Source organism: Drosophila montana, unplaced genomic scaffold (assembly GCF_035044405.1).
Source record: "Drosophila montana isolate Dmon_TW-CO22-7 unplaced genomic scaffold, ASM3504440v1 contig_402_1, whole genome shotgun sequence".
NCBI classification, from domain to species: domain Eukaryota; kingdom Metazoa; phylum Arthropoda; class Insecta; order Diptera; family Drosophilidae; genus Drosophila; species Drosophila montana.
The window spans coordinates 1,019,010-1,044,728 of NW_026998739.1; the positions used below are offsets into that span (position 1 = coordinate 1,019,010).

A 25,719-nucleotide genomic window follows, 5' to 3' on the forward strand; every position below is an offset into this window, starting at 1 on the left:
ACAGTTTGGCAGGCTTACAACTACAATAATGTCAAACGAAGTTGGCGACGGCAGCAAAAAACAACACTAACAAAAAAAAAAAAACAACAACAACAAGAAAACGTGGGCGCATTAAAACTGGCAGCGGCTGCGACTCCGCCCCCAACCAGACCTCATCCTTGCAGTGTTCTCTGGTGTTTTCTATCTCTTTCTGCCGCTCTTGCTTTCTCTAGCTACCCATGGTTTGTTTGAGTTAGAGTTTCAGTTCAATTTGTTTCGAGTGTGCACTTGTGTGAGTGTGTGTATGTGTGTGTTTTTGCGTGTGCTTGTGTTGGTGTTGCGCCTTATCCGACTTTTCGCCTAGTTTGGCGGTGCCGCTGCCTTTGTAATGCCGCCAAATCGTCACCCCAATTTGTTGTAATAAACGCCAATATGTCATGAGGTTTACGTTCTGTTTTATTTGTCTGCCCCTCCACGCGGGAGTTGGTCGTAGAAGATGAGGCTGCAGCAGCTGCCAACTCACACACACATGCATGTGTATAAAGACATATATGTGTGGGCCTATATGTGTCTGTATCCGTTGCAAATAAATCAAATAGCAAGTTGCCAGTTTTGTGGATTTTAATGCGGCCCGCGGGCTTATTTCTCGCCAGCGCTGTTTGTCTTGCGGTTTAGACCTAAAATCAAAAAAGCAGACACACGCACACGCACACCCATGTGGAACCGCAAAACATTTCTACCGGTACCAGAGATCTTGACATGGGTTAGGATCTAATAATTTTGCTACTCCGAACACTGGATTACTTTTCTAATGGCCATCTGTCATTTGTTTGTTGAGGAATTTCTTAAATAATCAGACGCTTTCTGTATTATATACCAAAATGCTTAAAAGAAACTGTCATATTGGGGTAATATTTTAGTTGAGGTTAAAAAAATAGTTGACTTGCGGCTAATATCACATATCAAATAAGAAGAGAAACAAAAGGAAGGAAGCCAGTGACTCGATTTTAGTATATATTGTATTTGGGTATGCAAAAAATAGGGTAGAATAAATGTATGCAAACATTTGTAAAAGGGGAAAAGGCAACATTTAAATGAAAGTATGTATATTATTCAAGAGCATCTACGAAATTGATTCAGCTCGATTTCATGAATGCATATTTAACTTTTTAAAACCAGCCTTAGAAATTGTACTAATTACTAAGAAGTCCTTTGCTATTTATTTGCCAACCCAGAATTCAAAAGAGAGAGCTTAACAACTGCAAGAGTGGGTAAAAAATTGATAAGACTTCAGTTCCTTTGTGGTCAGGGATCCAACATAAGATCAATGAAATTGTGATAGTATTGTATCTGCTGTGGAGCTAATCAACAACATATAATGTATATATCTCAATCCATTTCTGTAGGCATATAAATGGGCACCTTTTAACTCCTCAATCGCTTCCACATGTCAAACCACATGCCATCTGAAACAACATTTATTTGGCAATGCGTTAGAGCCTTCGAGTTCAATACGCAACCTTCGAACAGGGCAACTGTAAACTGTCGCAAGTGCCATGAGCCACCAGCTACATATCAATCACTGATACATAGGACGAGTAAACACATACATGCTCACACACATCCTCATAGATACATCATAAGTAGATTCGAGTAGCTGTGTGCCAGCGCCTGGGCTTATGCAACGAATTCTCATTGATTTCCATATTTTATTTATTACGCTTGCTGTTTATTTGTGTGTGTGTGCTTGTTTGGCAATAGGTTACGATATGATACCGCTAACAGTTGATTTACACTTATTTACGAAGCAATTTTGTTTTTTATTTGCTTTTCTATCGTTTCAATACACTTACACAGGGTCTTTTGATTTGGTATAGACTTTTGTAACTCCTTGACAATAACGTGCTGTCTATATGCCTTTCTATTTTAACTGCTTTATATTTAATTGCAGTTGGTATATATTGATTAATAAGAAATTTGATAAATATAAGGAATAATAACCCCATGAAAACAAACGGCAAATGTTGAGATATTGTACGTTAATATAAAATTTGGAAGGGTATCTAGATTTATACATCCCTAAGATAACTATTTATGGTTCTTGTTGGGCTGCTCTTGTATTAACTGTTCTTTTTGTATATTTGGCTCAATGTTTCTCTTTTCAGCGCGTTGGCTGCGATTTGAAAATAGGCTCAACGAAGAAAATCGACGGCTGCGGCGTATGCGGGGGCGATGGCAACTCCTGTTCGCAACCGCTCTATTACTGGGAGATGGCACCGATGTCGCAATGCTCCGTCACCTGCGGCGGCGGTAAGTCCTTAGTCTGTAGTCCCTAGTCCTTATGCATGTACTTAGCTAGTTGTGAGACGGTTTGAGTCCTCGGCTAGTCCCTAGTGTAAATAAACAAGTGGAATATGTCAAGAACACTGCCGCAGGCATTGGCGTGCCTCGCTGCCGTTTGTAATCTTTTCCCTTACGCGAAAAATGCTGTCAAATTTTTCTACGTGCCTTCCTCCCAGGGTGATATGTGTGTGTGTGGGTGTGTGGGGTGCAAGCAGTTATTTGTCGTGCTCATTTATTTTCATTGAATTGGAATTTGTTTCGATTGAATGTTTGCATGGTAATCGAGTGGCAGTTGTGCCTTCGTGCTGCTGCTGTTGAAAACTGTGCACCAATTTTCCTGGCTAAATGCTTAAAGTTTCTTTATTGTTTTATTTTTTATTTTTTTATAATATTTTGCCCTACTATGATTAATAGTCCTGTCGAAATAATATATTTGCAACTAAAGTTTGTCGATTAGCCGACTCTTTCATTCGGCAACGTCTCGGTGCTGCGATCCAACTTTGTTGTTACCCAAAGCCTAAGGTTAACTTCAGTTTTCTACCTATTATGTGGGGTTCATAAATTGGTTTGCATGCATGCAGCAGCTGAAAGTAAGCCAACCCAGAAGCCAGAAGTTTTCGGATTCAGTTCACAAAGTTCATAAGTGTGTGTGCAGGCAACATGATGGGCAACATGAGGTAACATAAGTTAGTGTTCTACTGAATGCCAATTACCTGTTTCAGATGAAAGTTCATTACGTTTGAGAACTGAGTCCGCAGCAACAACTATTGTTGTGGTAAAATGTGATTAATTAAAATAAGTCACAATATAGCAATTAAATGTTAATTTGGAGAACTTTGACACAGATAATAAGTGTGAAAAGTCCAGACCAGAACACTTCAAAGTCTAAATTATATGCAAGAATTAAAATCAAATTTAAATCGAGAAGACTAATTTTTAATTTGTCTTCTCCTCTTTATTTAAGGAAAAATAAGTAAAAGTAAAGTACACAATGAATTCTTGGGTTCAAATTACGTTAAATGCAACTAAAAAGTTAGCTCTACGGCCGTGATAAATGTAACATTTCTTATATAGATATAAGCACATTTATGAATTAAGCTGCCCAAAAGAGCATTAAATATTAATTTGTTCCTTGGAAGTGGCCGCAGAAGCGACTAATCGCAGTCACTAATTGAATTAAAAACAAAGTTCGAACACTTTGATCGTCTGTAAGACTACTAGATACCCCTTAACAATGCCTTAACTTTTCTTCTAATAATGAAATTTTAAAATTCCATTTTATTTTATGTAATATTTTTATATTATTTATATTATAAAGAATAGAGGCTTGATATCAAATTCGATTCATGATCGTGTTTGTAACTAAAAGTCTTGCACATTTTACGATCAACAATTACTAAAAGTGAAAAGGCCGCATGATCAAAATTATTTCATGGAGTTGCAAAAAAATATCTCCTTTAGACCCTAATCAAATAGAAATATACAAAAATTATAACTTTGAAAATACTCTTTCGACATTTATATTTTATTTATTTATATTTTAAGTACTCAGAGCTTTGTTGTCTGTTGTCTGCACGTCCAGTTGATACCCCTTTTGCAGCCATTTGCTGTGAACAGGGTATACAAAACCAAACACAAATTGCCACCTAAACGAAATATGAATAGTAATTAATCTTAAAAGAGAAATCGATTCAAACCGAATTTTAAATCGACAAGTTTTTCGGGCCCGCAAAAGCTGCTGATGATGACGTTGGCGATGGCGTTAAACCGAAACAAATATTACCAATGCTCCGAATCCGGCTTCTGTTCTGGGGTTAGAGAGCAAACTTTGAGCTACAGTCACAAAATATATTTTATTAATTTTTTTTTTTGGCCTCATGAATTTTTAATCAACTTTGCGCTAGCTTTTTCGGCCATTAGGCCGTCAAAAATGCCGAACGGTAATAATCGGTTTGTCGCTTGATAAATGTCAGTTTTTGTGGAGTGCTGTGGGGTGAGGTGGTGGGGACCGTTGCCCCAATATTAACAGCAACGGCAACAGCAACAACAACAACAACAACAACAACTTGCCAGGACTTGTTAATTTCCGACAATACAACAGCACTGGGCAACGCCAGTTTACTTAGTCATTATCCTGGCCGTCTCTTGCAAATGGCAAAATCAATTTGTTTTTCAATTTTAATTGCAATATCGTTTAGCTACCTTCAAGTAGGTGTTGCCCTGCACCCCCACCAACACTGCCTTCCGTTCGCTGCCTTAATTACATTTCAGCGTCTGTCCGCCTCACATGTCACTTAAATGTCAAGTGCAGTCCGTGGTCTGTGGTGCGGTGGTTCGAGCGTCTATCCACAGGGGGCACCCAAATTAACGTCCCAGCATATGAGTTGACCAGCTACATGCATAAAACTACTGTCGACTGTCCATTTCTCGTGTTTTTGTCTCTACTTGTCATTTATTTTACTCACTTATCGACGTCACCGGCACACATAATTGCATACATTACAGGTAATCAATTATGCCGAATTATACATATTTGGTGTACTCTGCATTCCTCCTCTCAACCGGGGCCGCACGTGACTCAGTTCAAATTGATATCCAACTTATTTGGTATTCTTTTTTTCTCGATTTAATGGAAAACTGCACCAAATTGAGGGCACTTAATGATCGCTTTTATGAATATATAGGTTAAATAGCTATCCAGCTGAGAATTGAGAAGCTAGAATGAAATTGCTGCGCGGTCTCCGTAATTGTAGTAAAAGTATATCAAAGCGTTTGGACTAGCAATCGTATTTAGTAGAGCTTTGTATGGATTGAGGAAAATTTGGAAAGGAATAATAAAGCCTAAACTTCGGGATATTAATCTCTGGTCTAATTGACAGATAGTAATCTATCCTTGCAGAGAGTACTACAAGTATGTGAGCAAGTTTGTAACCTATTGAAGCAGACATCTCTTACTCCAAAGAGTGTATATATTCCTAAGTCTGCCTCTCTTTCTGATTCGTAGCCTTTGGGCTTTGTTGGCTAATTAGACTTTTTATTATAGCTGTTATTCAAATGAAATTCCCTGCTCGTCTTAAAAAGAAGGTTAAAATTAAATCAAAGCTCGCTTTTATTACTGAGCTTTATTTATTTTCCGTACAGTTCAGTGTTGTATAAGATCTATATCTTCCTAATTTGAGAACTAAACTCAAAATATGAGCGTTCTTTAAGCAGTTTCCAATATTTTTCAATTAAAGGCTGTCAGCTTTATTTTATAATTTGTGCCTATAAAAATTTTTAAAATTTGATAAACATCACCCCAGAAGTGCTACATATTATATCAAGGGCTCCAACACAAGAGCGAATAATGTTATCAAATATATTAGCACTAGTTCTTCCTTAAATGTGGTTTGTATTGTCTTAGCCATATCTGAGTACAGCATGCTGCCAGTCTGATTCATTTGAAACAATAAAAACTAATCCTAACTAGACAGAGTCATCCCACTTTTCAACAGTTTATTTATCGCTGCTTTCGTCGAGCTCAACATTTGCTAGCTTTAGTTGATAAATAAAGAGTGCAACTAAATAGTGGAATAGTAGAAAATTCCCATGACCATAAATTGTCTGTTGACTTACTGCACCTGCTACATATATGTCACATCTCTGAGAAAGTCTGCAGTAAACATTAACATTTCCGCTGCGTTATAAATTATCATCAATATTAATGACAGGAAGGATCCCCTTTGCTGCTTGGAGCTTAATATGGACAACATGCTGGGTGCAGTGAGCTTTATAAATCCACTCATCGAACCCCATGACGCTGCTGCATGACGCCCGTATGCCCCCCGAAACATGCTGAGCCAAAAGCTATGCAACACATGCCTCAGCTAGTCTTTCTTGCTCTCTCTATTTTTCTATCTCTCTCTTGCTTTCTCGCTCTGTCTCTCTATCGTTCACGTGAACATGAAGTCGACTTTTTGCGTTACAACAATTGACATAAATGCCAAGAGAGGATATTACCAATTGCCTTAAGCCAATTGTGTCATGAATACGCAGCAGCAGCAGCAGAGGCGCCAGCTGACGTCTATGATGATGTTAGGAGGTGGTCTCGGGCGAGGGGATAGCCTCAGTCTAAGGATAAGGATAACGATGACGTTGCCTGAGCGAACACAATGAAGCTTATAAACGAAATTCAATAGCTGAAAATCGGCGTCCCATCTGCGCTCCGGGTGGACTATTTACAATCGAATTCGAGACCAGCTTCCAACTATTTTTCAAACTGACAGATCGTTATGGCATTATGCATTGTGCGACTATTTTTGCTGAAGCACCTCCACTAACCTCTATCTCCCTCTTTGATGCAGCTTCTGTGTTTGCTCTGCCAATTTCCGGTCGTGCTTTTTGGGCTACAATAAGAAGAAAAGAGAAGTTGAGACCGCCCAGCCCATTTTTGCTGCCGTTTGGCTTAGCGGCAAACTCACATCTGTTAGCTAACTTTAACCCATTCAGTTCCAGCGTTAGCTGGAGAACATTACAAGTTTAATGGGATTTGTATTCTTTAACGTAAAATCAATTTCCCAGTCAAGACATTGATCGATAAATAGAAAATACATATATTATAAAGATCCTAAGCGAATTGGATAAATATTTCTATTATGACTATGCAAGGCCTACAATTTATTTTGATTATTACTATTGTCTTCAAAAGGAAAACAGCAACATTTAAAGTATCATCGAATAATATACAAAAAATAAAATATCAATATTATTTTTTTAAAAATACCCATTACCAAAATTCCATTTAATTGGCAATTTATTTAAAGCCATCTTAACACAAGCCTTAAAATATAGACGAAACTTATTTTGTAATAATTATTTTATATTTTCTGCATTCCCGAAATGGAAAACTGTATCTGAAATCGCCACTTATAATATTATAATTTTTTTAAAGTATACACTTTATATGAAATGACGACAACCCAATTACTAAAAGCAGATCAATAGCTTTGTATTGAAAAGACAACTGCATCTCACTCCTATCTAATAAACCTTAATTTAACAATTTCATAATTTAATATTTTGTCTAAATGTATATGGTAAATTTAAGAGCATTTTTAAAGTAATACAATATATTTATAAATTTTCTTGTCGCACATTTGGGAAACATTGCATGAGGGTTAAGACTTTCCGTTTGGATAACCCCTACCCCTAAACGTGCTGTCGCCGTGTCCGTGACTGTCTTAAGTGCCTAAGTGACATTAAAGTTGCACAGCAAAAACCCATCCAACCCACTGAAAGCCGTTTCAGACTATTATTGATTTTAAAATGCAGCAATGGTAGTCTGGCTGCAAAATGGCATTTCGAATTTTTAGCCTTTGCCAGTACTATAGTTTTCTTCTTGCTTTTCATTCCTCTTTTCTCTGTTTCTTTTATGCTTTAGGTTACAAAATGTCTCGTCCTGAATGCAGAAATCGTCTAACTGGCGCTGAAGTCGATAACGCGCTCTGCAACGCTGCTAATCGCCCGGACTCATCGGTGGTGCCATGTAATACACACAGCTGTCCGCCGCGGTAAGTACTGCTCTGACAGTTGCCCAAAACTCCCTAGGCAACCTCCTACAAGCCTCCCAGCCTCCCAGTCCATCACTACCTACATCTCCCAATTGCCTTAGTCCACCTGCCCAGCTATCAATTTAAATGGCGTTTGGTTATCGTGCGCACGTTTTGATTGCCTACTCGGGCTCTATTATCGCCCGGCACTGCGACTCTGCCGCTGCCTGGCTGCGGGCTCCTTCACGCTGTCTGTCCTGTTTAGACTCCAATGCACAGAACCCCCCCCCCCCCACACTTATTTATCGTTTTGTGACATTTTCCGAAACCAAACTGAAAGTTTACGCCAATTTTGTGAGTGTCTCGCGCCCAGCGCCTCAAATTCTAATCTCCGTTCTGTGCGGTTGTCCATTGTTGGTTTTCCTTTATACTCTCTATACCCTGTAATCAAAAAAGTGGACCTCAAAAGGGCTATAAGAAACTGCACAACATTACTAAGAGGTAGCTCAACTCTTTGTCTGATCATGTGAAGTCGGAAAATATAGAAGCCAAGTCACGTAAAATTGGTATCTTGTTTCTGTATATTCTGTATATGATGGTATATTCTTTAGTTATGATCATCAGAGTTTACAACACACATACAGGGCAACTGGTAGTCGATCATTGAAGCCTCTTTATTTTTTTGCTTGCCTTTGTTGCTCTTTGCCGTTTCGTCTGTTTATTGCTGTTCGCGGCTTTGGGCCGCCGTCGGTTGGGACATCAATTATTGCCTGTGATTTTGGCTGTCTTGAGGTTTCTGTTTTGGCAACGCTTGCTGCAACATTGGGGAGTTGCTAATAGCTGGTTGGGGTAACGCCTGGCTGTCAGGCGATATTTGGAGGACCATTGTGCTTGCCAGAGACTTATGATAGTTGTTAAGAGTGTAATGCATGATCCTTGCAATTGAGTTGTATCGTATGGGGGAAATGCTCAGGGTTGCCAAATTCGAAGTAACGTTAAGATAGAAAACGATTAAAGTTGAAGTCTAGACAGTATAGTTCTTGTTTTAACTAAGATTGTGTTATCTTTGCAATGTCTGGTTGGGCCTGAGCGTGAGGGACAAGCTTGAAGGCAACATTTTAAGATTATAGTCTTTAAAAATTGACGTTGTTTCTAAATGAAATATAGATATTAAACACGTTGACTATCATTTTTTTAAATTATCAGGTATAGTGAGAAGGATAATTGGAAACCAAATTCCATACAAGAAATTGTTATCGCCTTTTATATATTTTTCATATTATTGAATAGAATACAGAATTGACAATTAACCTGAGAATGGGGCCCTTACTTCTAAAACATAACTCACAAATTTTATTCTGTTTTAATTAAAAGGAATATTCAATATTTGTTAAAAACTTTGATATGAGATTTAGAAAGACTTTAGCAATACTAGATACAATAGAAATTTGGAAATACGTACAACTACCTTAATACTTATGAAATACTTCTAGACACATTAGAAATTTGCAAACGAAACCCAGTTTAGAAAGTTGTCTTCATTTACTGATAGCTTAATCTTTGCTTAACTCGCTCTTCCACTGAGCTGACCTCATCAAATGCACAAAGTGATTCATCCAACTAAATAATCTGTCTGCATTAAACGCCATGCACTTTAGTGTCCAACACCATTTCGAAAGGGGCGTGGACTCTTTTTTTTTTAAGTTTTCTTTTCTCTTTTGGAGGCCAACCGCAGGGGCGGTCAACGGGCAGCTTGTTTTGGAAACAATTTAGTTGAACTAATTCAGCAAAACGGCCGCGCAAGTGGCCTCTATGCTGTAGTTGGATACTCTAACCACTTGTCCGCCTCTTCCGCAGTTGGATAACCGACGACTGGAGCACTTGCAGTCGCCTCTGTGGGCACGGCTACCGTGAGCGAATGGTTGTCTGCGCCGAGGAGGACAACGGCATCAAAACGCGGGTAAGTGCGGGGGCGGGCCAGTGAAAGGGGTTTGGTACTTTGGCCGAAATAGTTGAACGAAAGTGGCTATTACCAGAGTGCCGCCCACTTTTAAACGCTGCTAATTTTGCATACAAAGTGGCGACTCGACTGACACACACACACACACCCATACCAGACATATTATTACCATGTTTTCTCACACTCTCCCTCTTTACATATTTTTTTTATATTTTGTCTGTTCTTCACTTTTCTGGCTCGCTTTCATGGTTGGCCCTTTTGGTAACAGGTTGCAGATATTATGTGCCGCACTCCAAAGCCGCCAACACAGGAGACCTGCATTATCGAGGAGTGCCCGCACTGGGAGGTGGAGGACTGGACCGGTGTAAGTACTACAACAACAACAGCAACAACAACAACAACAACAACAACAACAACAATAACAACTACTCGTGTAATAATCATGCACTTTTTGCCGGCAACACAGACCTGACGAAGACCATGACGTAGACGTAGTTGAAGGAGTAGAAAGAGGGACGCAGACGGAGACGTTGACGAGAGGCCATGTCTGGCCACAGTGTGTACTTAGCTAAATGTGTAGACAGCTACTTGTTTCGTATACTCTTACTGAGGGCCTTAGAAAAAATAGCACACTTGAAAGCCTACTGATTTCGTATCTAAAAGCTTAAAAAGGGCGTACTTCTCTTTGCCAAAATTAGAAGTAAATTTTTCTTTGAAAAATCGAACCAATGGCTCGCTTTTAGATTTTCCACATTCTTCTTATATTCAACTTTAAATCAAAAAAATAAGTAATATTATTAAATATTAAAAATATGTCTTGGTCTTTTAAGATTCATCAGATCCTGCAGATTATGTATTTCAGTCTCTAGAGATTTTCTTGACCATGTTTAAGATTCAAGATTCATCAGATCCTGCAGATTATGTATTTCAGTCTCTAGAGATTTTCTTGACCATGTTTATCGACTTAAATTTTCTATTTAGTTTTAGAATGGTATGATTATATTTTTATCACTATTATTGTAGATAATAGCTGAATAACATTAAATATATCAAATTCTTAGATTGACTCTTAATAAGAGCTCAAAATAAATATTAGCCCATCTTTAAAACTTCATGTACGTTAAAAGGTAATGTACTTTGCGGACGCCTCTTTAGAAATGAACTGGAATTTAATTAAAGGAATATATAGAAAAATATATTAAATATATAAGGGTGTATACGTTTCGGCGCGTTAGTTTTACGGTTTTGCTCGTGGTGTTTTTTGCAATTTACTTTGCTTGCTGGCTCGTAATAAGCCGCTAGACTCGAGACTGAAGCCTCTTCCCGGTTATAGCCATACAACTTAATCAACTTGGCGGCCGTTGTTGCCGTATGCCCCTGCTTAAGTTTGTCTGGCCACAAGTAACGCGTCAACCCCTCTTCCAAGCGACTGTTCTGGCCATACCCCCTCTTCCACCACATTTGCGCCTTATCGAGTTCACTTCGCTGCTGTTCATTTAAAGTGCAAGTTTATTAATGTGAGACTCGATTTCTATATGTGCGGAAAGGTCTTAAGGGTTGGGGTTAGGGTTGGGATTGTTCCTAAGAGGCTTGCGCAGGGTGTCAAGTTTATGTGTTGCTTAATTGAATTGTCTTGAGTTTGAATTTTATTTATTTTGTTTTCGCTGAATGTTGCTTAAAAGAACTTCCCTTCCTTTTTTCTTCGTGTGGTAGGTTAAGGGCATATGGAATAGTGGGGCTGGCTCCTGATTTTATGTGTGCTTCCCCCTTTCCGCTTGACGTACAACCAAGTCACTTTTATAGCTCTTAATACAAAGTGGATTACAATGTTGAAAAATAATGAGCTCAACTTCAGCCTATCAAGAACTTTATGAACTAAAAAACAGAAGGGAAAAAAAATGAAACTTTTCGAAAAAATTTTAACGGCTTGCATGTTAATGGCAAGCACTCAGAGCATTCTGAGGATTAAATTAAATAATACAGTCGCGTTCAGAACACCGAATATTAAATAACCTTTCTGATAAATATGTTGAGTAAGAAGTGGATGTTTCGATCTCAGTATATTTTCTGTAAGAAAACTAAACCTTACTGAAAAATCAATGAAAATTCTTTTGATGAAATATGTTTTCTAAAATCGAAATATTAACAAAAATGCTTGTTAATTTATCCCTAAATACAGAGTTTTCAGCAAAAGTTTTTAATAAATCCAATATTTAATTTAGAAATTTTCTGGATTAGATTGCAGAAAATGTTAGCCATATTCAGTAAGAAATTATAATATCCGTTGAGGGATAGAAAGAGAAAGAGAGAGGAAGAAAGTATATAAAGTCAACTCAACACCCCCGCAAAGCCTATTAAAAAGCACATTTTAATGTTTTTGTACATTAATAAAATAAGTATGCCCAAACACATACATTTACACACACACACATACATGTGTATATGTGCATGCCACAAAAATTAAGCTCCGTTAAAATAAGCAGAAAATTGGCAAAAGTTGCGGGCGTGTGGAACGCATGAAATGCATAAAAGCAATGAAAAGCGATGGGGCGCTGATAAACAATGGGGTAAGCCACTTGAAAGGAACGTTACACATACGCCGCGTGGAACCGGCAACTGACAAAACGCAAACAATATGAAAATATGAAAAAATTTGCATTTGTATGCGTGGGCGCGTGCACGTGCCAAGCAGGAGGTGGAACAGGATGTAAAAAGGTTGTCTGACCATGCCCCTGCCCCCGAAATTCTCTTTAGCATTCGCGTTTTGTTTCAAGCAGAGGCCACTTTTACTTTCACTTCTCACGACAGCACTTCGTCATCTCGCGCGTCGTCATCTTTTGCGCAAACAAATGAATTTTTATGGCGCCCTCAGTAAAACATATTGCAATAATTTATAATGCTTATGGATGTACTCTCTATCTCCCTGCCTCTCCTTCACAGTGCTCCGTTTCGTGCGGACAGGGCATTCAAATGCGCGGCGTGGAGTGCAAATCGACAGATGGAAGCCTGAGTGCCAAATGTGATCCCCTCACCAAGCCGGGCAGCATGCAGCAGTGTTCGACGGGCATCCATTGCGATGGTGGTCCAAATAAGGGCGGCGGCACCATCATTGTCGGCAGCAGTCGCTCTTTGAATGAGGTGAGCGTGTGGCATGCCAATTGCAGGGATTAGTCCAAAGCCTTACGATAATCTCTATTTACAGCGCTCCGAGCGGCATATGGACAGCTCGGATCTTGATGATGATGACGACGACGAGGATGCGGATGAAGAAGTTGAAGATGTGGACGATATGGAATCTGGGCAGGATACGGATGATGGCGAGGGCCTCTCCTATGCCGATCAACCGCTCCGCTATGCGCATCACACACAAAGTCGATTGCATCACGAGACGCCTGAGGAGCCGCGCACCATGCGACTGATGAGTGGCAGCTCAAGCAAGAATCATAATAATGCAAGGGCAGGTGCAAGTGGTGGAACGGATGTACCGTCACTGGATCCAAGGTGAGTGGGAAAAGAAAAAATGTTGGTTTACGGGAAATGATTTGCTTTAATGTGAGTCTTAACTCCTGTATAAAAGTGAGGTTGTGATCACAAAAATCCATCTGATTTTATAACTGAAACAACACTTTGTAAATGTGATTTGAAATTATGAGAATCGTATAGAAAGGCGATATTTTTCAGAGGAATATTTGTAAATATGCGTTCAGGTCTGAATCAGATTTACTTGTTATGTCTATAACTTCTTTATTTCTCTCTTTTTAATTTGGTTGCCCACTTTGATCGTTTTTTTAGAGATGAAAATCAGGTGACATAAAGTGACAGACCGAGACATAGGACTCAATAATAATTTATAGATTGGAAGAAGTAGAGTACGGAAAGGAATAAAACATTAAATTAAAGCTGTTTTTTCAGGAAGTTAAATATTTCTATTATATGAATGATTATAAAAATTAAAGCTGACAAGCATACAATCTCTGATATTTTCTATAACGAGGCAATACTTTGTTGCCCCAGCCAAGCCGTTGCCTAGATGCAGCTGGCTGTCTAAGTGGTTAATAATCTGTCATTACTCAGACTCAGACCTCCAGCCAGGACTCACTTGACATATTTGAACTGTGGCACAAGTTCTCTGTGTCCCTCACTACGGCAGATCCCTTTGGAGTTTTGCTTAGTGCCCTCTGCTCACGATTTCAGCTTAAGTACTTGGCTTACAAGAACTTAGAAGCAGCACACACGCACGCACACAGCAATTAGATTGACTGTGGCCACGCAATGTGCCTTCTCATAATGTCCTTGAGCCGTGTCGACACCTAAAATTAAGGCTATCGACAACGACATCATCAACATGAAACTGCTCGAGTTGCTTGTAAGTACAGTAAAGTGCGCCTAATGACAATTAAAGTGCTGCCTCTGCTGCCGTTGCTGCTGCTTTGTTGATGTTTATTGGAAAGCGATAAAGTAGCCGCGATAAGCTGTCCAATCGGCTGTAAGGTGGGATGCGGGATGTGGGGTGTAGAGACGGCTGATGTAGCGTATATACTATAAACCAACACTTTAATTAGGCGCCTATACTGCGAATGGGGAACACCTAATGAAATCGTTTGGAGCTAGCTAAATCAAATGCTTTTAACTGTTAATTGGTATGTGGGGAATACTCGTATACCAAGTAATAAATTACAACTCTGATTGGGCTGCGCACTCACCATGCTCTACATTAATGCTCTTCTCGTTATACCCTAACGAAGAGTATTAAAGATTAGTTATAGAATGTCATGTATGGAAAACTATAGTAATAAAGTTTGGAGCAGTTTTCTAAGTACCAAGTACTAAATAAATAAAATATGTTCTTATATATATATATATGTATATACTTTATATATATATATGTATATATAATATAAAAGCCTATCAGCGGCACAAAATATTCGGCTTGCCTCTAAAGAGTGTTTAATCTTTGGTCTGTTGCACCAATTAGGCTTGTAATTTATATGAGCACAATTTTTTCTCTAATTTTGGTGACTATGGTATTCAAGGAAATTAGTCAGTGTAAACAACAGCGACTTGGTATTTAGCAGTGTTGGAAGGCGTTGCCAGTTTAAGTGCTCTATCGACTGGCATACATTTCCGGTACTTCTTGGGAACTTCCCCAAAACAAGCTGACATATTTTAGCGGGCAAACTAATGCTCAATCGAATACCCAAGTAGGAAATGACAAGCTATATCGTCTTATCAGCCAATTGTAATCAATATGCTTAGTCCGAGAAAAACAGCACCGATAGTTCAATATGAAATTAGTAAAAATAAGTCGTTAGATAAATGTTTGTATTAAATGGAGAATTTGGTAAAGCGAGTGCATTGAACTTGATCATTAACCTTAGCAGCTAACTATTATAAGAACATTTTGCTGCGCTTTCTAAGTACTCTCTGTTAGTACTCCAAGTCAAAATAATCAAAGTACGATTTTAGTTGCCAGGTTAGAGTTAATGAATTGTATGAAATTAAATACCCCGCATGTTTTGTGGTGAGAAGTTCGACTTTATGGTATATTGCAAAATTTTGATTTACCTAACTTCATTAAAAAGTTCAGTAGATAAACTGCCTATAAAAACATTTTATGCCTACCCACGCAATAGCTCGTGCATTGACCCAAGGTCTAGAACCAAATCGTAGCCACACATTTCTCAAAGACTTAATGGAGCGATGCTCAAAAAACAAACTGCCGCTTTTTATATTTCGCTGAGAGGGCAATTTAACTTATATAGTTTATATATAGTATATACTACAGATACTATCATCTGTTGGTCTGGGCACTAAACTGAAACTACGAGTATTGGCGGCCTGTCGCCTGACGCCTGCCGCCATAAAGTCGCGTCTTGATGCCGCCGAAAAACCTTGGCCTCTGTGTGTTCGGCGCAAGGCACAAGGAGATGCGCTGGCGACGCGCCAGACAAACAAACCAAAAAAAATAAAACAACAAAACCAAAGGCAAAGCAACAAAAACAACTATTAAAGCGCAAACAAAAGTTTCAAACGTTTTTGGGTTGGCACTTGGCCTACGCGGCGTATGAGCAACGGGCGCCGGTTATGAAATCAACGAAGCGACCTACTTAGAGGACCTTTCGAGGCTACTGCCGCTCTGCAGATGCTGTAACATTGGCGCCACTTTAATGCGCACGACGCATGTGGTGCCACTGGCATTGGCGGTGAGGGCCGGTGGCAGCAGCCACAATTTGACTACAAATCAATAAGTGATGACATGCGGGGCAATTGGCCCCTGAGGGGCAAAGGCGCACCGTTTTATTTGAGCGGTCAGAAAACTATGCGCTGTGTCAAGCTCTTCTATTGACTGTCAATGCGGTCATAAAAACCACTCCGGCTAACAAACAATGCCCAGCTACAGCAGCAACAATAATATCTGTTAAATAAGTCACCATTTCGTAGACTGGAACAGAGCTCGACTAGGCAATACCCTACGAATAGTTATGGTTTTTTTATTTCGAAAAAAATATGCTAATGTATTATTATATTTGATTAACTTTTGCGTCCCCTGCCTCTTTTTTAATGTAATCTAAATCAAAACATTTTCTTTTGGATTTTTTTTAGATTAATTAACATATACATAAATATTCATATATACTTAAATATATATATATATATACAATGTCATTGGTCTTTACTACCCTTATTAATCACATTTGTGATTCCAGGGTATATCTATTGCCCATGGAGTGGCGGCAAACATGCCATATAGCACAGTTTTTGGGGCTCTGCCAGCGGGCAGGCTTAATAAATGCGACTCGGATGCTGCGTAGCATGAAATGAAATACAATGTGTAAAACGTGGCGCTGACTATTGTTGCATGGAATTTGCTTAGCGCTCGACCGACAGACAACAGAGATTTTTGTTAGGGGGTAGGCTTAGAGGGGGATGGAAGCTGTTGCCTTTTATGTGCTGTGCTCATCTGTTTGTCAGCCAAATACAAAGCTCAACTTAATAGTTGTATTTAGTTCCAATAAACTAAGGCATTGAGTCTTAGATTTAAATCTAAGAGTCAATACACATGGGCAGTTGACCGACTTCATCTGGCTTTAATAGGAAATGAAAACTAAAATTTTAATATCTTTACCATCGGATCATATGAGAATAGTAGTGCATCTTTTACAAGAATTCGCAGATGTTGCTTAATGCAAGTGATTTAAAAAATAATTTAGAATAATTACTTGAAATAAAAACGACACAAAAAGTTATTAAACCCAATCAAAAATCATATTCAATTTTCTGGGAAATTTGATTTAATATACTTAAACTAGCCCCCAAGGCATAAAAATATAATCATTTGGGTATATTTGCTTTCATGATAAGAAAAAACAATATTTAAACTTTCAATGTATTTTTCATTACTTGCAGTTACATCAAGGACACCGAGTGGTCGCCCTGCAGCGTTACCTGCGGCGAGGGTATACGTCGACGCGCTTATAAATGTAAAATCTTTCTGGAATATTCGCGCACAGTGGTCACGATGAATGATAGTTTATGCGAGGGCACCAAGCCGCATGATGAGGCGGAGCGTTGCGTCGAGGAGCCGTGCATGTTGCCCTCGCATGGCTACGATGATCAGTTTCCACGTGACTCAATCAAGGTGGGCGTCTCGGAGCCAGGCAAGACGTATGTATGGCGCGAGCAGGGCTACACCTCGTGCAGCGCTTCGTGCTTGGGCGGGGTGGAGGAGCTAATCATCAACTGTGTGCGGGAGGATAATGGACGCGTGGTCTCGCCATTCCTCTGCTCGCCAGAAACCAAACCGGAGGCGCGTGTGCGCACATGTAACGATCGTCCCTGTCCGCCTCGCTGGAACTACTCGGATTACACGCCCTGCTCGAAGAGCTGTGGCATTGGCATCAAGACGCGCGAGGTGCAGTGCATCCACGAGGTCACACGTGGCGGCGAGAATACCATGGTGGTGCCCAATAGCATGTGCCCACAGCCGCCGCCTGCGGATCGACAATATTGCAATGTGCTGGACTGCCCGGTGCGTTGGGAGGTGGGTGAGTGGTCCAAGTGCTCGCACACCTGCGGCTACGGCATCAAAGATCGCAAAGTGGAATGCAAACAGATTATGGCACAGGAGCATAAAATTGAGCGCCCCGAATCGATGTGCCCCAGCGTCAAGCCGCCGGACAAGAAGCCCTGCAATGTGAAGCCCTGCCCACCTGAGGATCCCAAGCCCGTCATACAAATCAGCAACTCTACCCATATACAACACGATCCCAAAAAGACGAAGATTACGTTGAAAGTGGGCGGTGCTGGTGTCGTCTTCTTTGGCACCCAGGTCAAGATCAAGTGTCCCGTGAAACGTTACAATCGCACCAAGATCAAGTGGAGCAAGGATCACAAGCCCTTGGCACGCTCGCGTAAATTTAAGGTATCCAAGAAGGGCGCATTGCGCATTCTGGACATCACGTTCCGCGATGCTGGTGTCTATTCCTGTCATGCAGGGCTCAGCTCCGCGGAGATTAACATCGAGGTAAAGGCCAAGCCCGGCCAGCAGGCCGAGGAACTGGAACGCCAGGAAGCAGGTGAGTTAAGCGCCGGCTTTAAACCAATCTCAATGAGTTTAACGCTTATCTAAATGTTTTTCTTTTTCCATTTATACGCTTTTCAGATCGCTTAGTGCGTGAGCGCAGCGGCACGGAGGCGCTTACCTCAGCGGACATGACGTCGACGCCGAATGGTGCCACAGCCGGTGGGGCAACAGCGGGCGGCACTGATGGCGGCGCTAATGGGTAAGTAACGAGGGTCGCTTAGCTGACCTATCCCGAAACTTTTTGCTTTTAACTTTTCACTTGAAGAGTTGCTGGGAAAGTTGGCAAAATGTGGGAACTAATTAGCAAGGTGCGGCATAAATGAGAGACCATTTTTTAATCGTCCCAAAATAGGAATGAGGGATCTACTAAACATATATACAAGTGTCGAACATAAATATATATATAGGAATTACTTGATTAATAGGAGAAAACTAGCATATCCTATTAAAAACAAATTTTTTTAATTACTTTCCTTTATTTAATCACCGTTAGCGTAACCTAATTCTCTTCTTTTCTATTTTGAGAACCATTTCTGACCTTTTTTTCAAGCTAACCCGTTGCTAACGGCCTTCCTTTATTTGAACTTAATGCTCGACTACTTTAAGATTCCATAGCTCTACAGCTCCTTTGGTCAGCTATGACCATCCTGTCTGGCTTATCTGTCTGTTGCTTCCTTTGGTACAACACGTCGTATACAATATTCGCGCTACCCTTTTGTCCACACCCATTCTGCTAACCCCTTTACTGTGCTTGCTGCTGAATGCTGTCTGGTGTGCGGCCTGGTCAGTTATGCGCTTGTTTCCCGTCTTGTCTTTATCTAGCGCTGTTTCCTTTTACCCCAACGCAAACATTGGACTCCAGCTCCTGCTCCGACTCGCCCCCACTCAGTCTGCTTCGTGCCGCCTAACGCTGCGTATGCGTGTTATCACCTTTTAAGTGTTGTATGCCACACACCTCAGCACATTTATTTGTATTTGCCTCGCACTAAAATTCTACAATGCAACAAAAAGCAGAAAGGAAAGAAAAAACAACAAAACTCTAAGTAAATTTCATGGTTACTTAAATGTGTTTTACCTCTGCTTTGCTCACTTACCCCTCACTTAAGCCCTTTCCCCGCAAAACGTTTTGAAAACTTGTAATGTGTTAAACGCACGAAAGAATGGGGAACTGTTGAATGGGGAATATTTACTAGATGGAATGCTGCGGAATGGAAAAAAATTAGCCAAAGGTAGAATATAATTGTTAAGGTGATAATAAAATTTAATGTTATATGAGAGCAGGAGAGAATATAATAGAGAATATAGTATAGAATGTAATATAATAAAAGCGATTTTTTAATATTACAAGAGAGCAGATTGATATTAAGAACATAAGAAATGTGTAAAAATCGAGTCCTTTGAATGAATTTTGTGTGTTTCTTTTGATTTGTTGACGCTTTCGAATTTCTCAATGAAATTTACTCCAATAAAATCATTACACCTACATTACACGATGTTCAGAGTTCTTTATATCTTTAACTTCGAAAGATAACAAACAAGATAATTAATTAATTAATGCTTTAATTAATATTACTCAGTTTCTGGACAAAGTGTAGGCTCTAAATATTAATAAGTCTTATTTTCATGTACATGCTAATAATTGCTATATCTTATGACAAAAGATTTTTAGGGACCTGTTTAGTTTAAATTAAATATAAGCTGGCCGGCTCAAGGTCATGGAATAAGGTGCAATATTTTCCTTTCGAAATTGCAATAAAATAGATAAAGCACGACTGCACGAGAAATTTCTTTTCTTCAAAAATCTATACATTAAATAATAAGAGGGATTTTATTAATATATATTTTGTGGACCTACGCCCTTTAATGTATCGAATACATTAAAAGTAATTACAACGAGTTTGATAATAGATTTCCTGTGACCTTATAGTCTCCCACTATTTCCATGGACATAATAGCGTAAAAGCTTTTGCGTTTTCTGTAGAATTAATTAATTATTTAAAAGAAAAGAATTTATGAAATTCTATTTACTGCTATATATTGATATCAAATAGTATATAATTAATTAGAGCTTAATATTTCTATAGATTAGTTTTTAGCTAGTTCTCAAATAATATCATAGGCTTACATTTGGCTTTACAATAGTCATATAATCGTATTTGTGGTTTTGATTCGCTCAGAGCATCGCAAAGTCGATTACAGACTGTCAAATTGCATTCGCCTCCATTTGTGTTAGCATCGAGTGCTCGTACTTCTACTCGAACTCGTGCTTGTATATTATGTACTTGCTTTTGGTTTGCGTTTTGTTTGGCTGCTGGTTGCTGGGAAACTCTCTGTCTAAGCTACTTGAACCCTTAAGTCTATTGAGTGGCTGCACCCCCTTTCGCCTGGCAATACCTGTCTCCCCGGCTTGGTTACAATGCGCGTGTGCGGTTTATTTTGCAATTTGGGTTACGTGTTCGGTTGGGGCACGAGCTTAAACATACCAAAAATTGCAAACACACAACAATTCCATATGTTTCAACCAAGAGACGGGGCCCACGCACGACCTGCTTAATGGTTAAAAGCAAACAGCCAACAGCAAAATGCATTTTGGCCAAAGCCACAAGCTCACACACACACACGCGACTACATTCACACACACATGCACCCACAGCTGCAGAGTGCGGCATTTCGGGCTCACAAATGCATCATCAACATGCTCACAAAGTGTTGCCCAAACTTTTGGGGGGAGGCTGTTCAAATAAATATCATATATATATTGACATGTAACACTTGATAGCTGCTGGATGTAGGTTCCGGCCCTGTGGTGGGGACTGTGTGGGCCACATTTGATCGCATTTTAAATGCTTACCCAAAAAATGTATTTGTCAGTGCCGTGGTGGCAAATTTTCTGCCTATTTTGTATGAAAAAGAGCACAAATTTTGTGTCAGCAGCGAAATATGCAAAATAGGTGATGTATCTATGTTGCTGGACGAAAGGGAGGCGGAGAGTTGTCGGCTGGAGAGGGTATTTGGTTGCATATTTGTTCGTTTGGTCTTTTGACCAATATTTTGTGTTTTTAGGCTGCATTAAATGCCGTTTTGATATACCGCTTTTGTTTATTATTCAACATTTATTATTTAATATTTGCCTTTTCTGCGAAGAGCAGCAATAATATTGATATTAGCGGGGGCGCAGGTCAAGTCCGAGCAGAGTGTCGTAAATATCTGTTATCACAGACGGAGAAATATGTCCGTGAACTTTGATGGATGATTTTACTGGCAAAAATGTTTAAATAAATACTAAGAATTTTTACTTAAGCCTGAAAGGAAGTGCAAATATTTAAATCATGCATGAGCAAACATCATCACAAATATAAATCTTCAAAAGCAGCAAAAAGTTTTAGAAATAACCAAAGACATATAATTGAGACGAAACAGCTCGACGAGATGTTATCCTGTAACCAGGTTAAAGCTAACATAGACTATGAGCATGCGTTATGCTGTGCACTTTAGAGAGTTTCTAAAAATTTTAAATATTTGTTAACCAATGATTATTACCATCGAATATTTAGATGAAGAGCTCAAAATAGTAACAATTGTGTAGTAGATGTGTAGTAATTTAGATGTAAGCTTTTGAGCCGAGCACAATGAATTTTGAATAAAAATAACTTTATGAAGCGCATCTTGAATGTGTTTTAAGTAAGAAATTATAAAAAACAGACTGGCTATTTAATTGTGATGTTCGATAAATTGCAGATAGTCGATCAATAAATATTTTAAAAATGTAACATTAAACTTAAGTTTTGAACGACTGACAAGGCGTAGAGGTCAATATAAAATTGTGCTGTTGAGTAAACCTTGAGGTTCTTGAAATATCTATCGGTAATCTGTTTCGTTTATTTCTACCTTGTTTGTTGATGTTTAAAAAGATAAACTAAATTGACCTTTAGCCAGGCTAGCTTAAACAGGGTATGTTCAAGTATTTTTGTCTAAACATCCCACTGTCCGTCAAAAGAATGCCATTAGGGCATAGTTTAAAAATTAAGCAGCGTTTATTTGCGCTCTTGCAGCAATATAAATTCATATAAATTTCAAATAAAAGCATAGAGACAGGCTCTAAAAATTTTTTCATAGCGAATTCAATCTTTTATATGAATTTCTATTTTATCTGCACACAATGGAAAGGAATAGCAAGCAATTTACTTGTCAATTTATAAGAGTTTTGCAGCAAACAAATATACATAGAAAATGCAAAATATATATAACAAGTGCACAACAAAGCCCAATCTGTAGAGTGCTGCGGGCTCATGGCAAGCCAGGGGAGTAAGGGGAAGAGCCGGACCCAGAGCCATGACCAACACATAAAATGTCACTCGGAGCTTTTGTGTTGTTGCAGTCGAACACGTGGCACAGGGATTTGAATGCACTGTGCTTTTGACATTCTGCAGCTAACCAAGCGGCAACGGCAATAACAAGAATAACAACAAAAACTATAATACAACAACAACTGCAACAACAAACAACTGCAACAAATCTAAACAACGAATTTCCGGGCATTTTTTGGGTTAAGCTTGAGGTCCATTGTTGCGTTAAGTGTTTGGTTGAAAATTGTTCAGTTTTTAAGTTTTTGATAACCTGTACATGTACAGGGAAAATGGGCAAAGGTATCAATATTGTTTATACTTATATATAAACAGACAGCGGGAGGCTTTTGCGACACTTTGAGGTTTCTATTCATACTCATATTAATTATGGATATCTTATCTCGTTTTCCGGCTTTGATTTATTGCTCCGGTTGTTAAGTATATCTAGGCAAAAATATATTTGTGTTATGTCAACTCATTGTTTTAGTGTAGGGTATCTCCTAGTCGCGTACTCTGGACTGGTTCAGTCCTACTTATTCTTATTGGGTTCAGTATTAATTCGGTTTTCATGCCTTGTTGTCCTTTGCAGCTCTCAGCAGTCCACACGTCGCAGACAGAATCAGTCGGAAAGGATGCAGAATGGACGTGAACGCAATCGTCGCCCCAAATCGGATGGAGTGCAGCATGCGGACAGCAGCATTATGGAGGATGAGGTAAGTGTAACTGTCCGGCTTGTTTATTATGATTGTCATCCACCGTCGTATCGCCAACGTATCCTCATCACATGTTTACATTTTAAATATGTTTCATACCGAGTCCTACGAGCTGACACATTGTTAACATTGGGGCTGGCTTAACTTGTCGCCTTTACTCTGGATTTGTGGCTGCCAATCCGAGGCTACGTTGCGACATGTTCATGTCGCAAGTCCTTTTCTGTCAACAGCCACGTAATTTGATAGTTTTTCTACTTTGCTCTATATCAACTATACAAATATCTTTTGATTACTCTGTATGTATATATACCTTTATATATACATATATATATTCGACTGCATTGTGGCTCTGTTGGCAGTTCAGATTTTGTGGCTGCACATTTTGGCTTTGGTTCTAGAGATCTCCTCCGTCTCTCTCTCTCCCTCTCTCTTTCTCTCTCGCTCGACTAGCCAAACATATGTACGTATACATAATGCGATTTGGAACGAAATTACGTATACGTAACGTTTGCTGGCAGACACAGAGCAAAACAACAAAGCCTTTTAAAAACAACAACAGCTAGAGAAGTAAATAGACGCTACAAGGGAGAGAGACGGACAGGTATGCATTGATAGATACGACGAGCAGCTGGTTTGAGCAACGGCAGCCGTCTTCATGTCGACCAGCTCACACAGACCTAAAGTAAAAATGTTATTTCTCTACGGTTTTTTTTTGCCAGCTCAGGTCAAGTTGTATAAACAGAAATATTAGCGTAAATGCTCTGATTGAGTTCAAAAGCTGTGGGAATTGTGTTTAATGCTTTGTTTTCTGGCTCTGCATCAAATTGCAAATTTTCCAACAACAAAGGCAGATTTCGAGCCAAAAGCTGCATTAGATGCTAGTTGAGTTTGGGCCGAAATGTAAGGAAATGTTGGCCATGGGTTTAGACTCAAAACATAACTATATATTGGAAAATTTACAGTCCTACACTTAAACTGCTTAAAACCCCCCTGTATTTGGGAATTTCTCGAGGAAATATCTTGCAGATTTGCCATAAAATATCTATTCAAATTCAAAATTTTCATCATCGTAACCTATATTTATCAGGACTATTCTAATATGCCAATATATTTTTTTCCAATTTACTTTAAAAAAAAATTAAAACTCCAAAAATATCAGATAAAAATATAATTTCTAGCAACGTCGTATTTATCAAAAAAATTGGGAATATTATCTATTATTCAAAATGGGATTTCAGGATTTTCTGTTTGGTTGTTGCTTTTTCACTCTTGGCCCACATCGAACTCATCCTTCTATCAGTATACATAATACATATCAAACTCTAATAAAAACTCGTAAGAAAAACCATTATTAATTAATACTTTGTCAAATTTCTCTTTCTCTTTCCCCTTCGTCGCGTAAATTCGTGTTCGCGTAATTGTGTTCGTTCAATTAAATATATATACATATATATATATGAATACATTTAATTATAAATGTGTGTGTGTGTATAGAATTCGCAATTAGTGCAAGCCCAGGACCGAATTCCACAGCCAGCGAGCGCCAGCAGCGGCAGCAGCCGCACCAAAACTCTTCTGGCCATGCCCTATTTCCAGGCGTTGCTGAGCAACCTGCAGGTGAGCCATCCCTTGGATTGGTTTGGTTCCGTTTCTTTTCGTTTCGTTTCGTTCGTTGCCGTCATTTTCGATTTTTAGTTATTTTTTTCTACTTGTTGTGTGTGCATACATTCCTTCATTTGAGATTGTTTTTGATTTAAATGCATTCATTTTTCTCGCTTCTTCTTCTTCTTCGTTTGCCATCCTTTTTTTCACGCGCCCATTTTTTTTCTTAACGTTTAATTCTGGCGCTTGGTGCAGTCCCAAGGCCTGCCCCATATATCGTATTGTAAGTTTGTGATTGTAATTGTTAGCCCAGGTAGGCCCAGTACCGAAATGCATGTGTGTAATTAGTTCACTTGGGGTGGGGGCCGAGGCAGGCAGTTGGTGGGCGTGGGCGTGGGTGTGGGTGTGTGTATGCGATGCAAATTGCCAAAGTTCTGCATATAAATTTACAGCCTGCGCAAATTTGTCTTTCGGCCTGATTGGGACTTGGTCTCCACAGGCCCGGCAGCTATTGCAGCAATTTGTCAATGAGCAGACCATACAAATTAAGCTTAAATTTCCTAGAATTTTGCGGTTAGACAATACTTAGTTTCAGTGCAGTTTTCTTATCTAATTACAGCTTTAACTGGGAAGTGCATGGACGTAAATAATTGGGATTTTAAAT

The 25,719-nt window shown here is 39.2% G+C and overlaps 1 protein-coding gene across 6 annotated transcripts in view; it reads left to right on the plus strand.

The window, feature by feature from the left end:
- nolo (no long nerve cord) overlaps positions 1-25,719 on the plus strand; it is a 74,521-nt gene that overhangs the window by 35,456 nt on the left and 13,346 nt on the right. For 4 of the 6 annotated variants that reach the window (XM_064698158.1, XM_064698160.1, XM_064698157.1 and 1 more), the window contains exons 6-15: positions 2,145-2,289; positions 7,742-7,871; positions 9,708-9,810; positions 10,079-10,174; positions 12,751-12,948; positions 13,013-13,311; positions 17,218-18,386; positions 18,473-18,593; positions 23,330-23,453; positions 24,948-25,070. In XM_064698158.1, the coding sequence (XP_064554228.1) occupies positions 2,145-2,289; positions 7,742-7,871; positions 9,708-9,810; positions 10,079-10,174; positions 12,751-12,948; positions 13,013-13,311; positions 17,218-18,386; positions 18,473-18,593; positions 23,330-23,453; positions 24,948-25,070 (2,508 nt within the window). The remainder of the gene's footprint in view (positions 1-2,144; positions 2,290-7,741; positions 7,872-9,707; positions 9,811-10,078; positions 10,175-12,750; positions 12,949-13,012; positions 13,312-17,217; positions 18,387-18,472; positions 18,594-23,329; positions 23,454-24,947; positions 25,071-25,719) is intronic. The other 2 variants (XM_064698161.1, XM_064698162.1) reach the window with 2 other exon arrangements.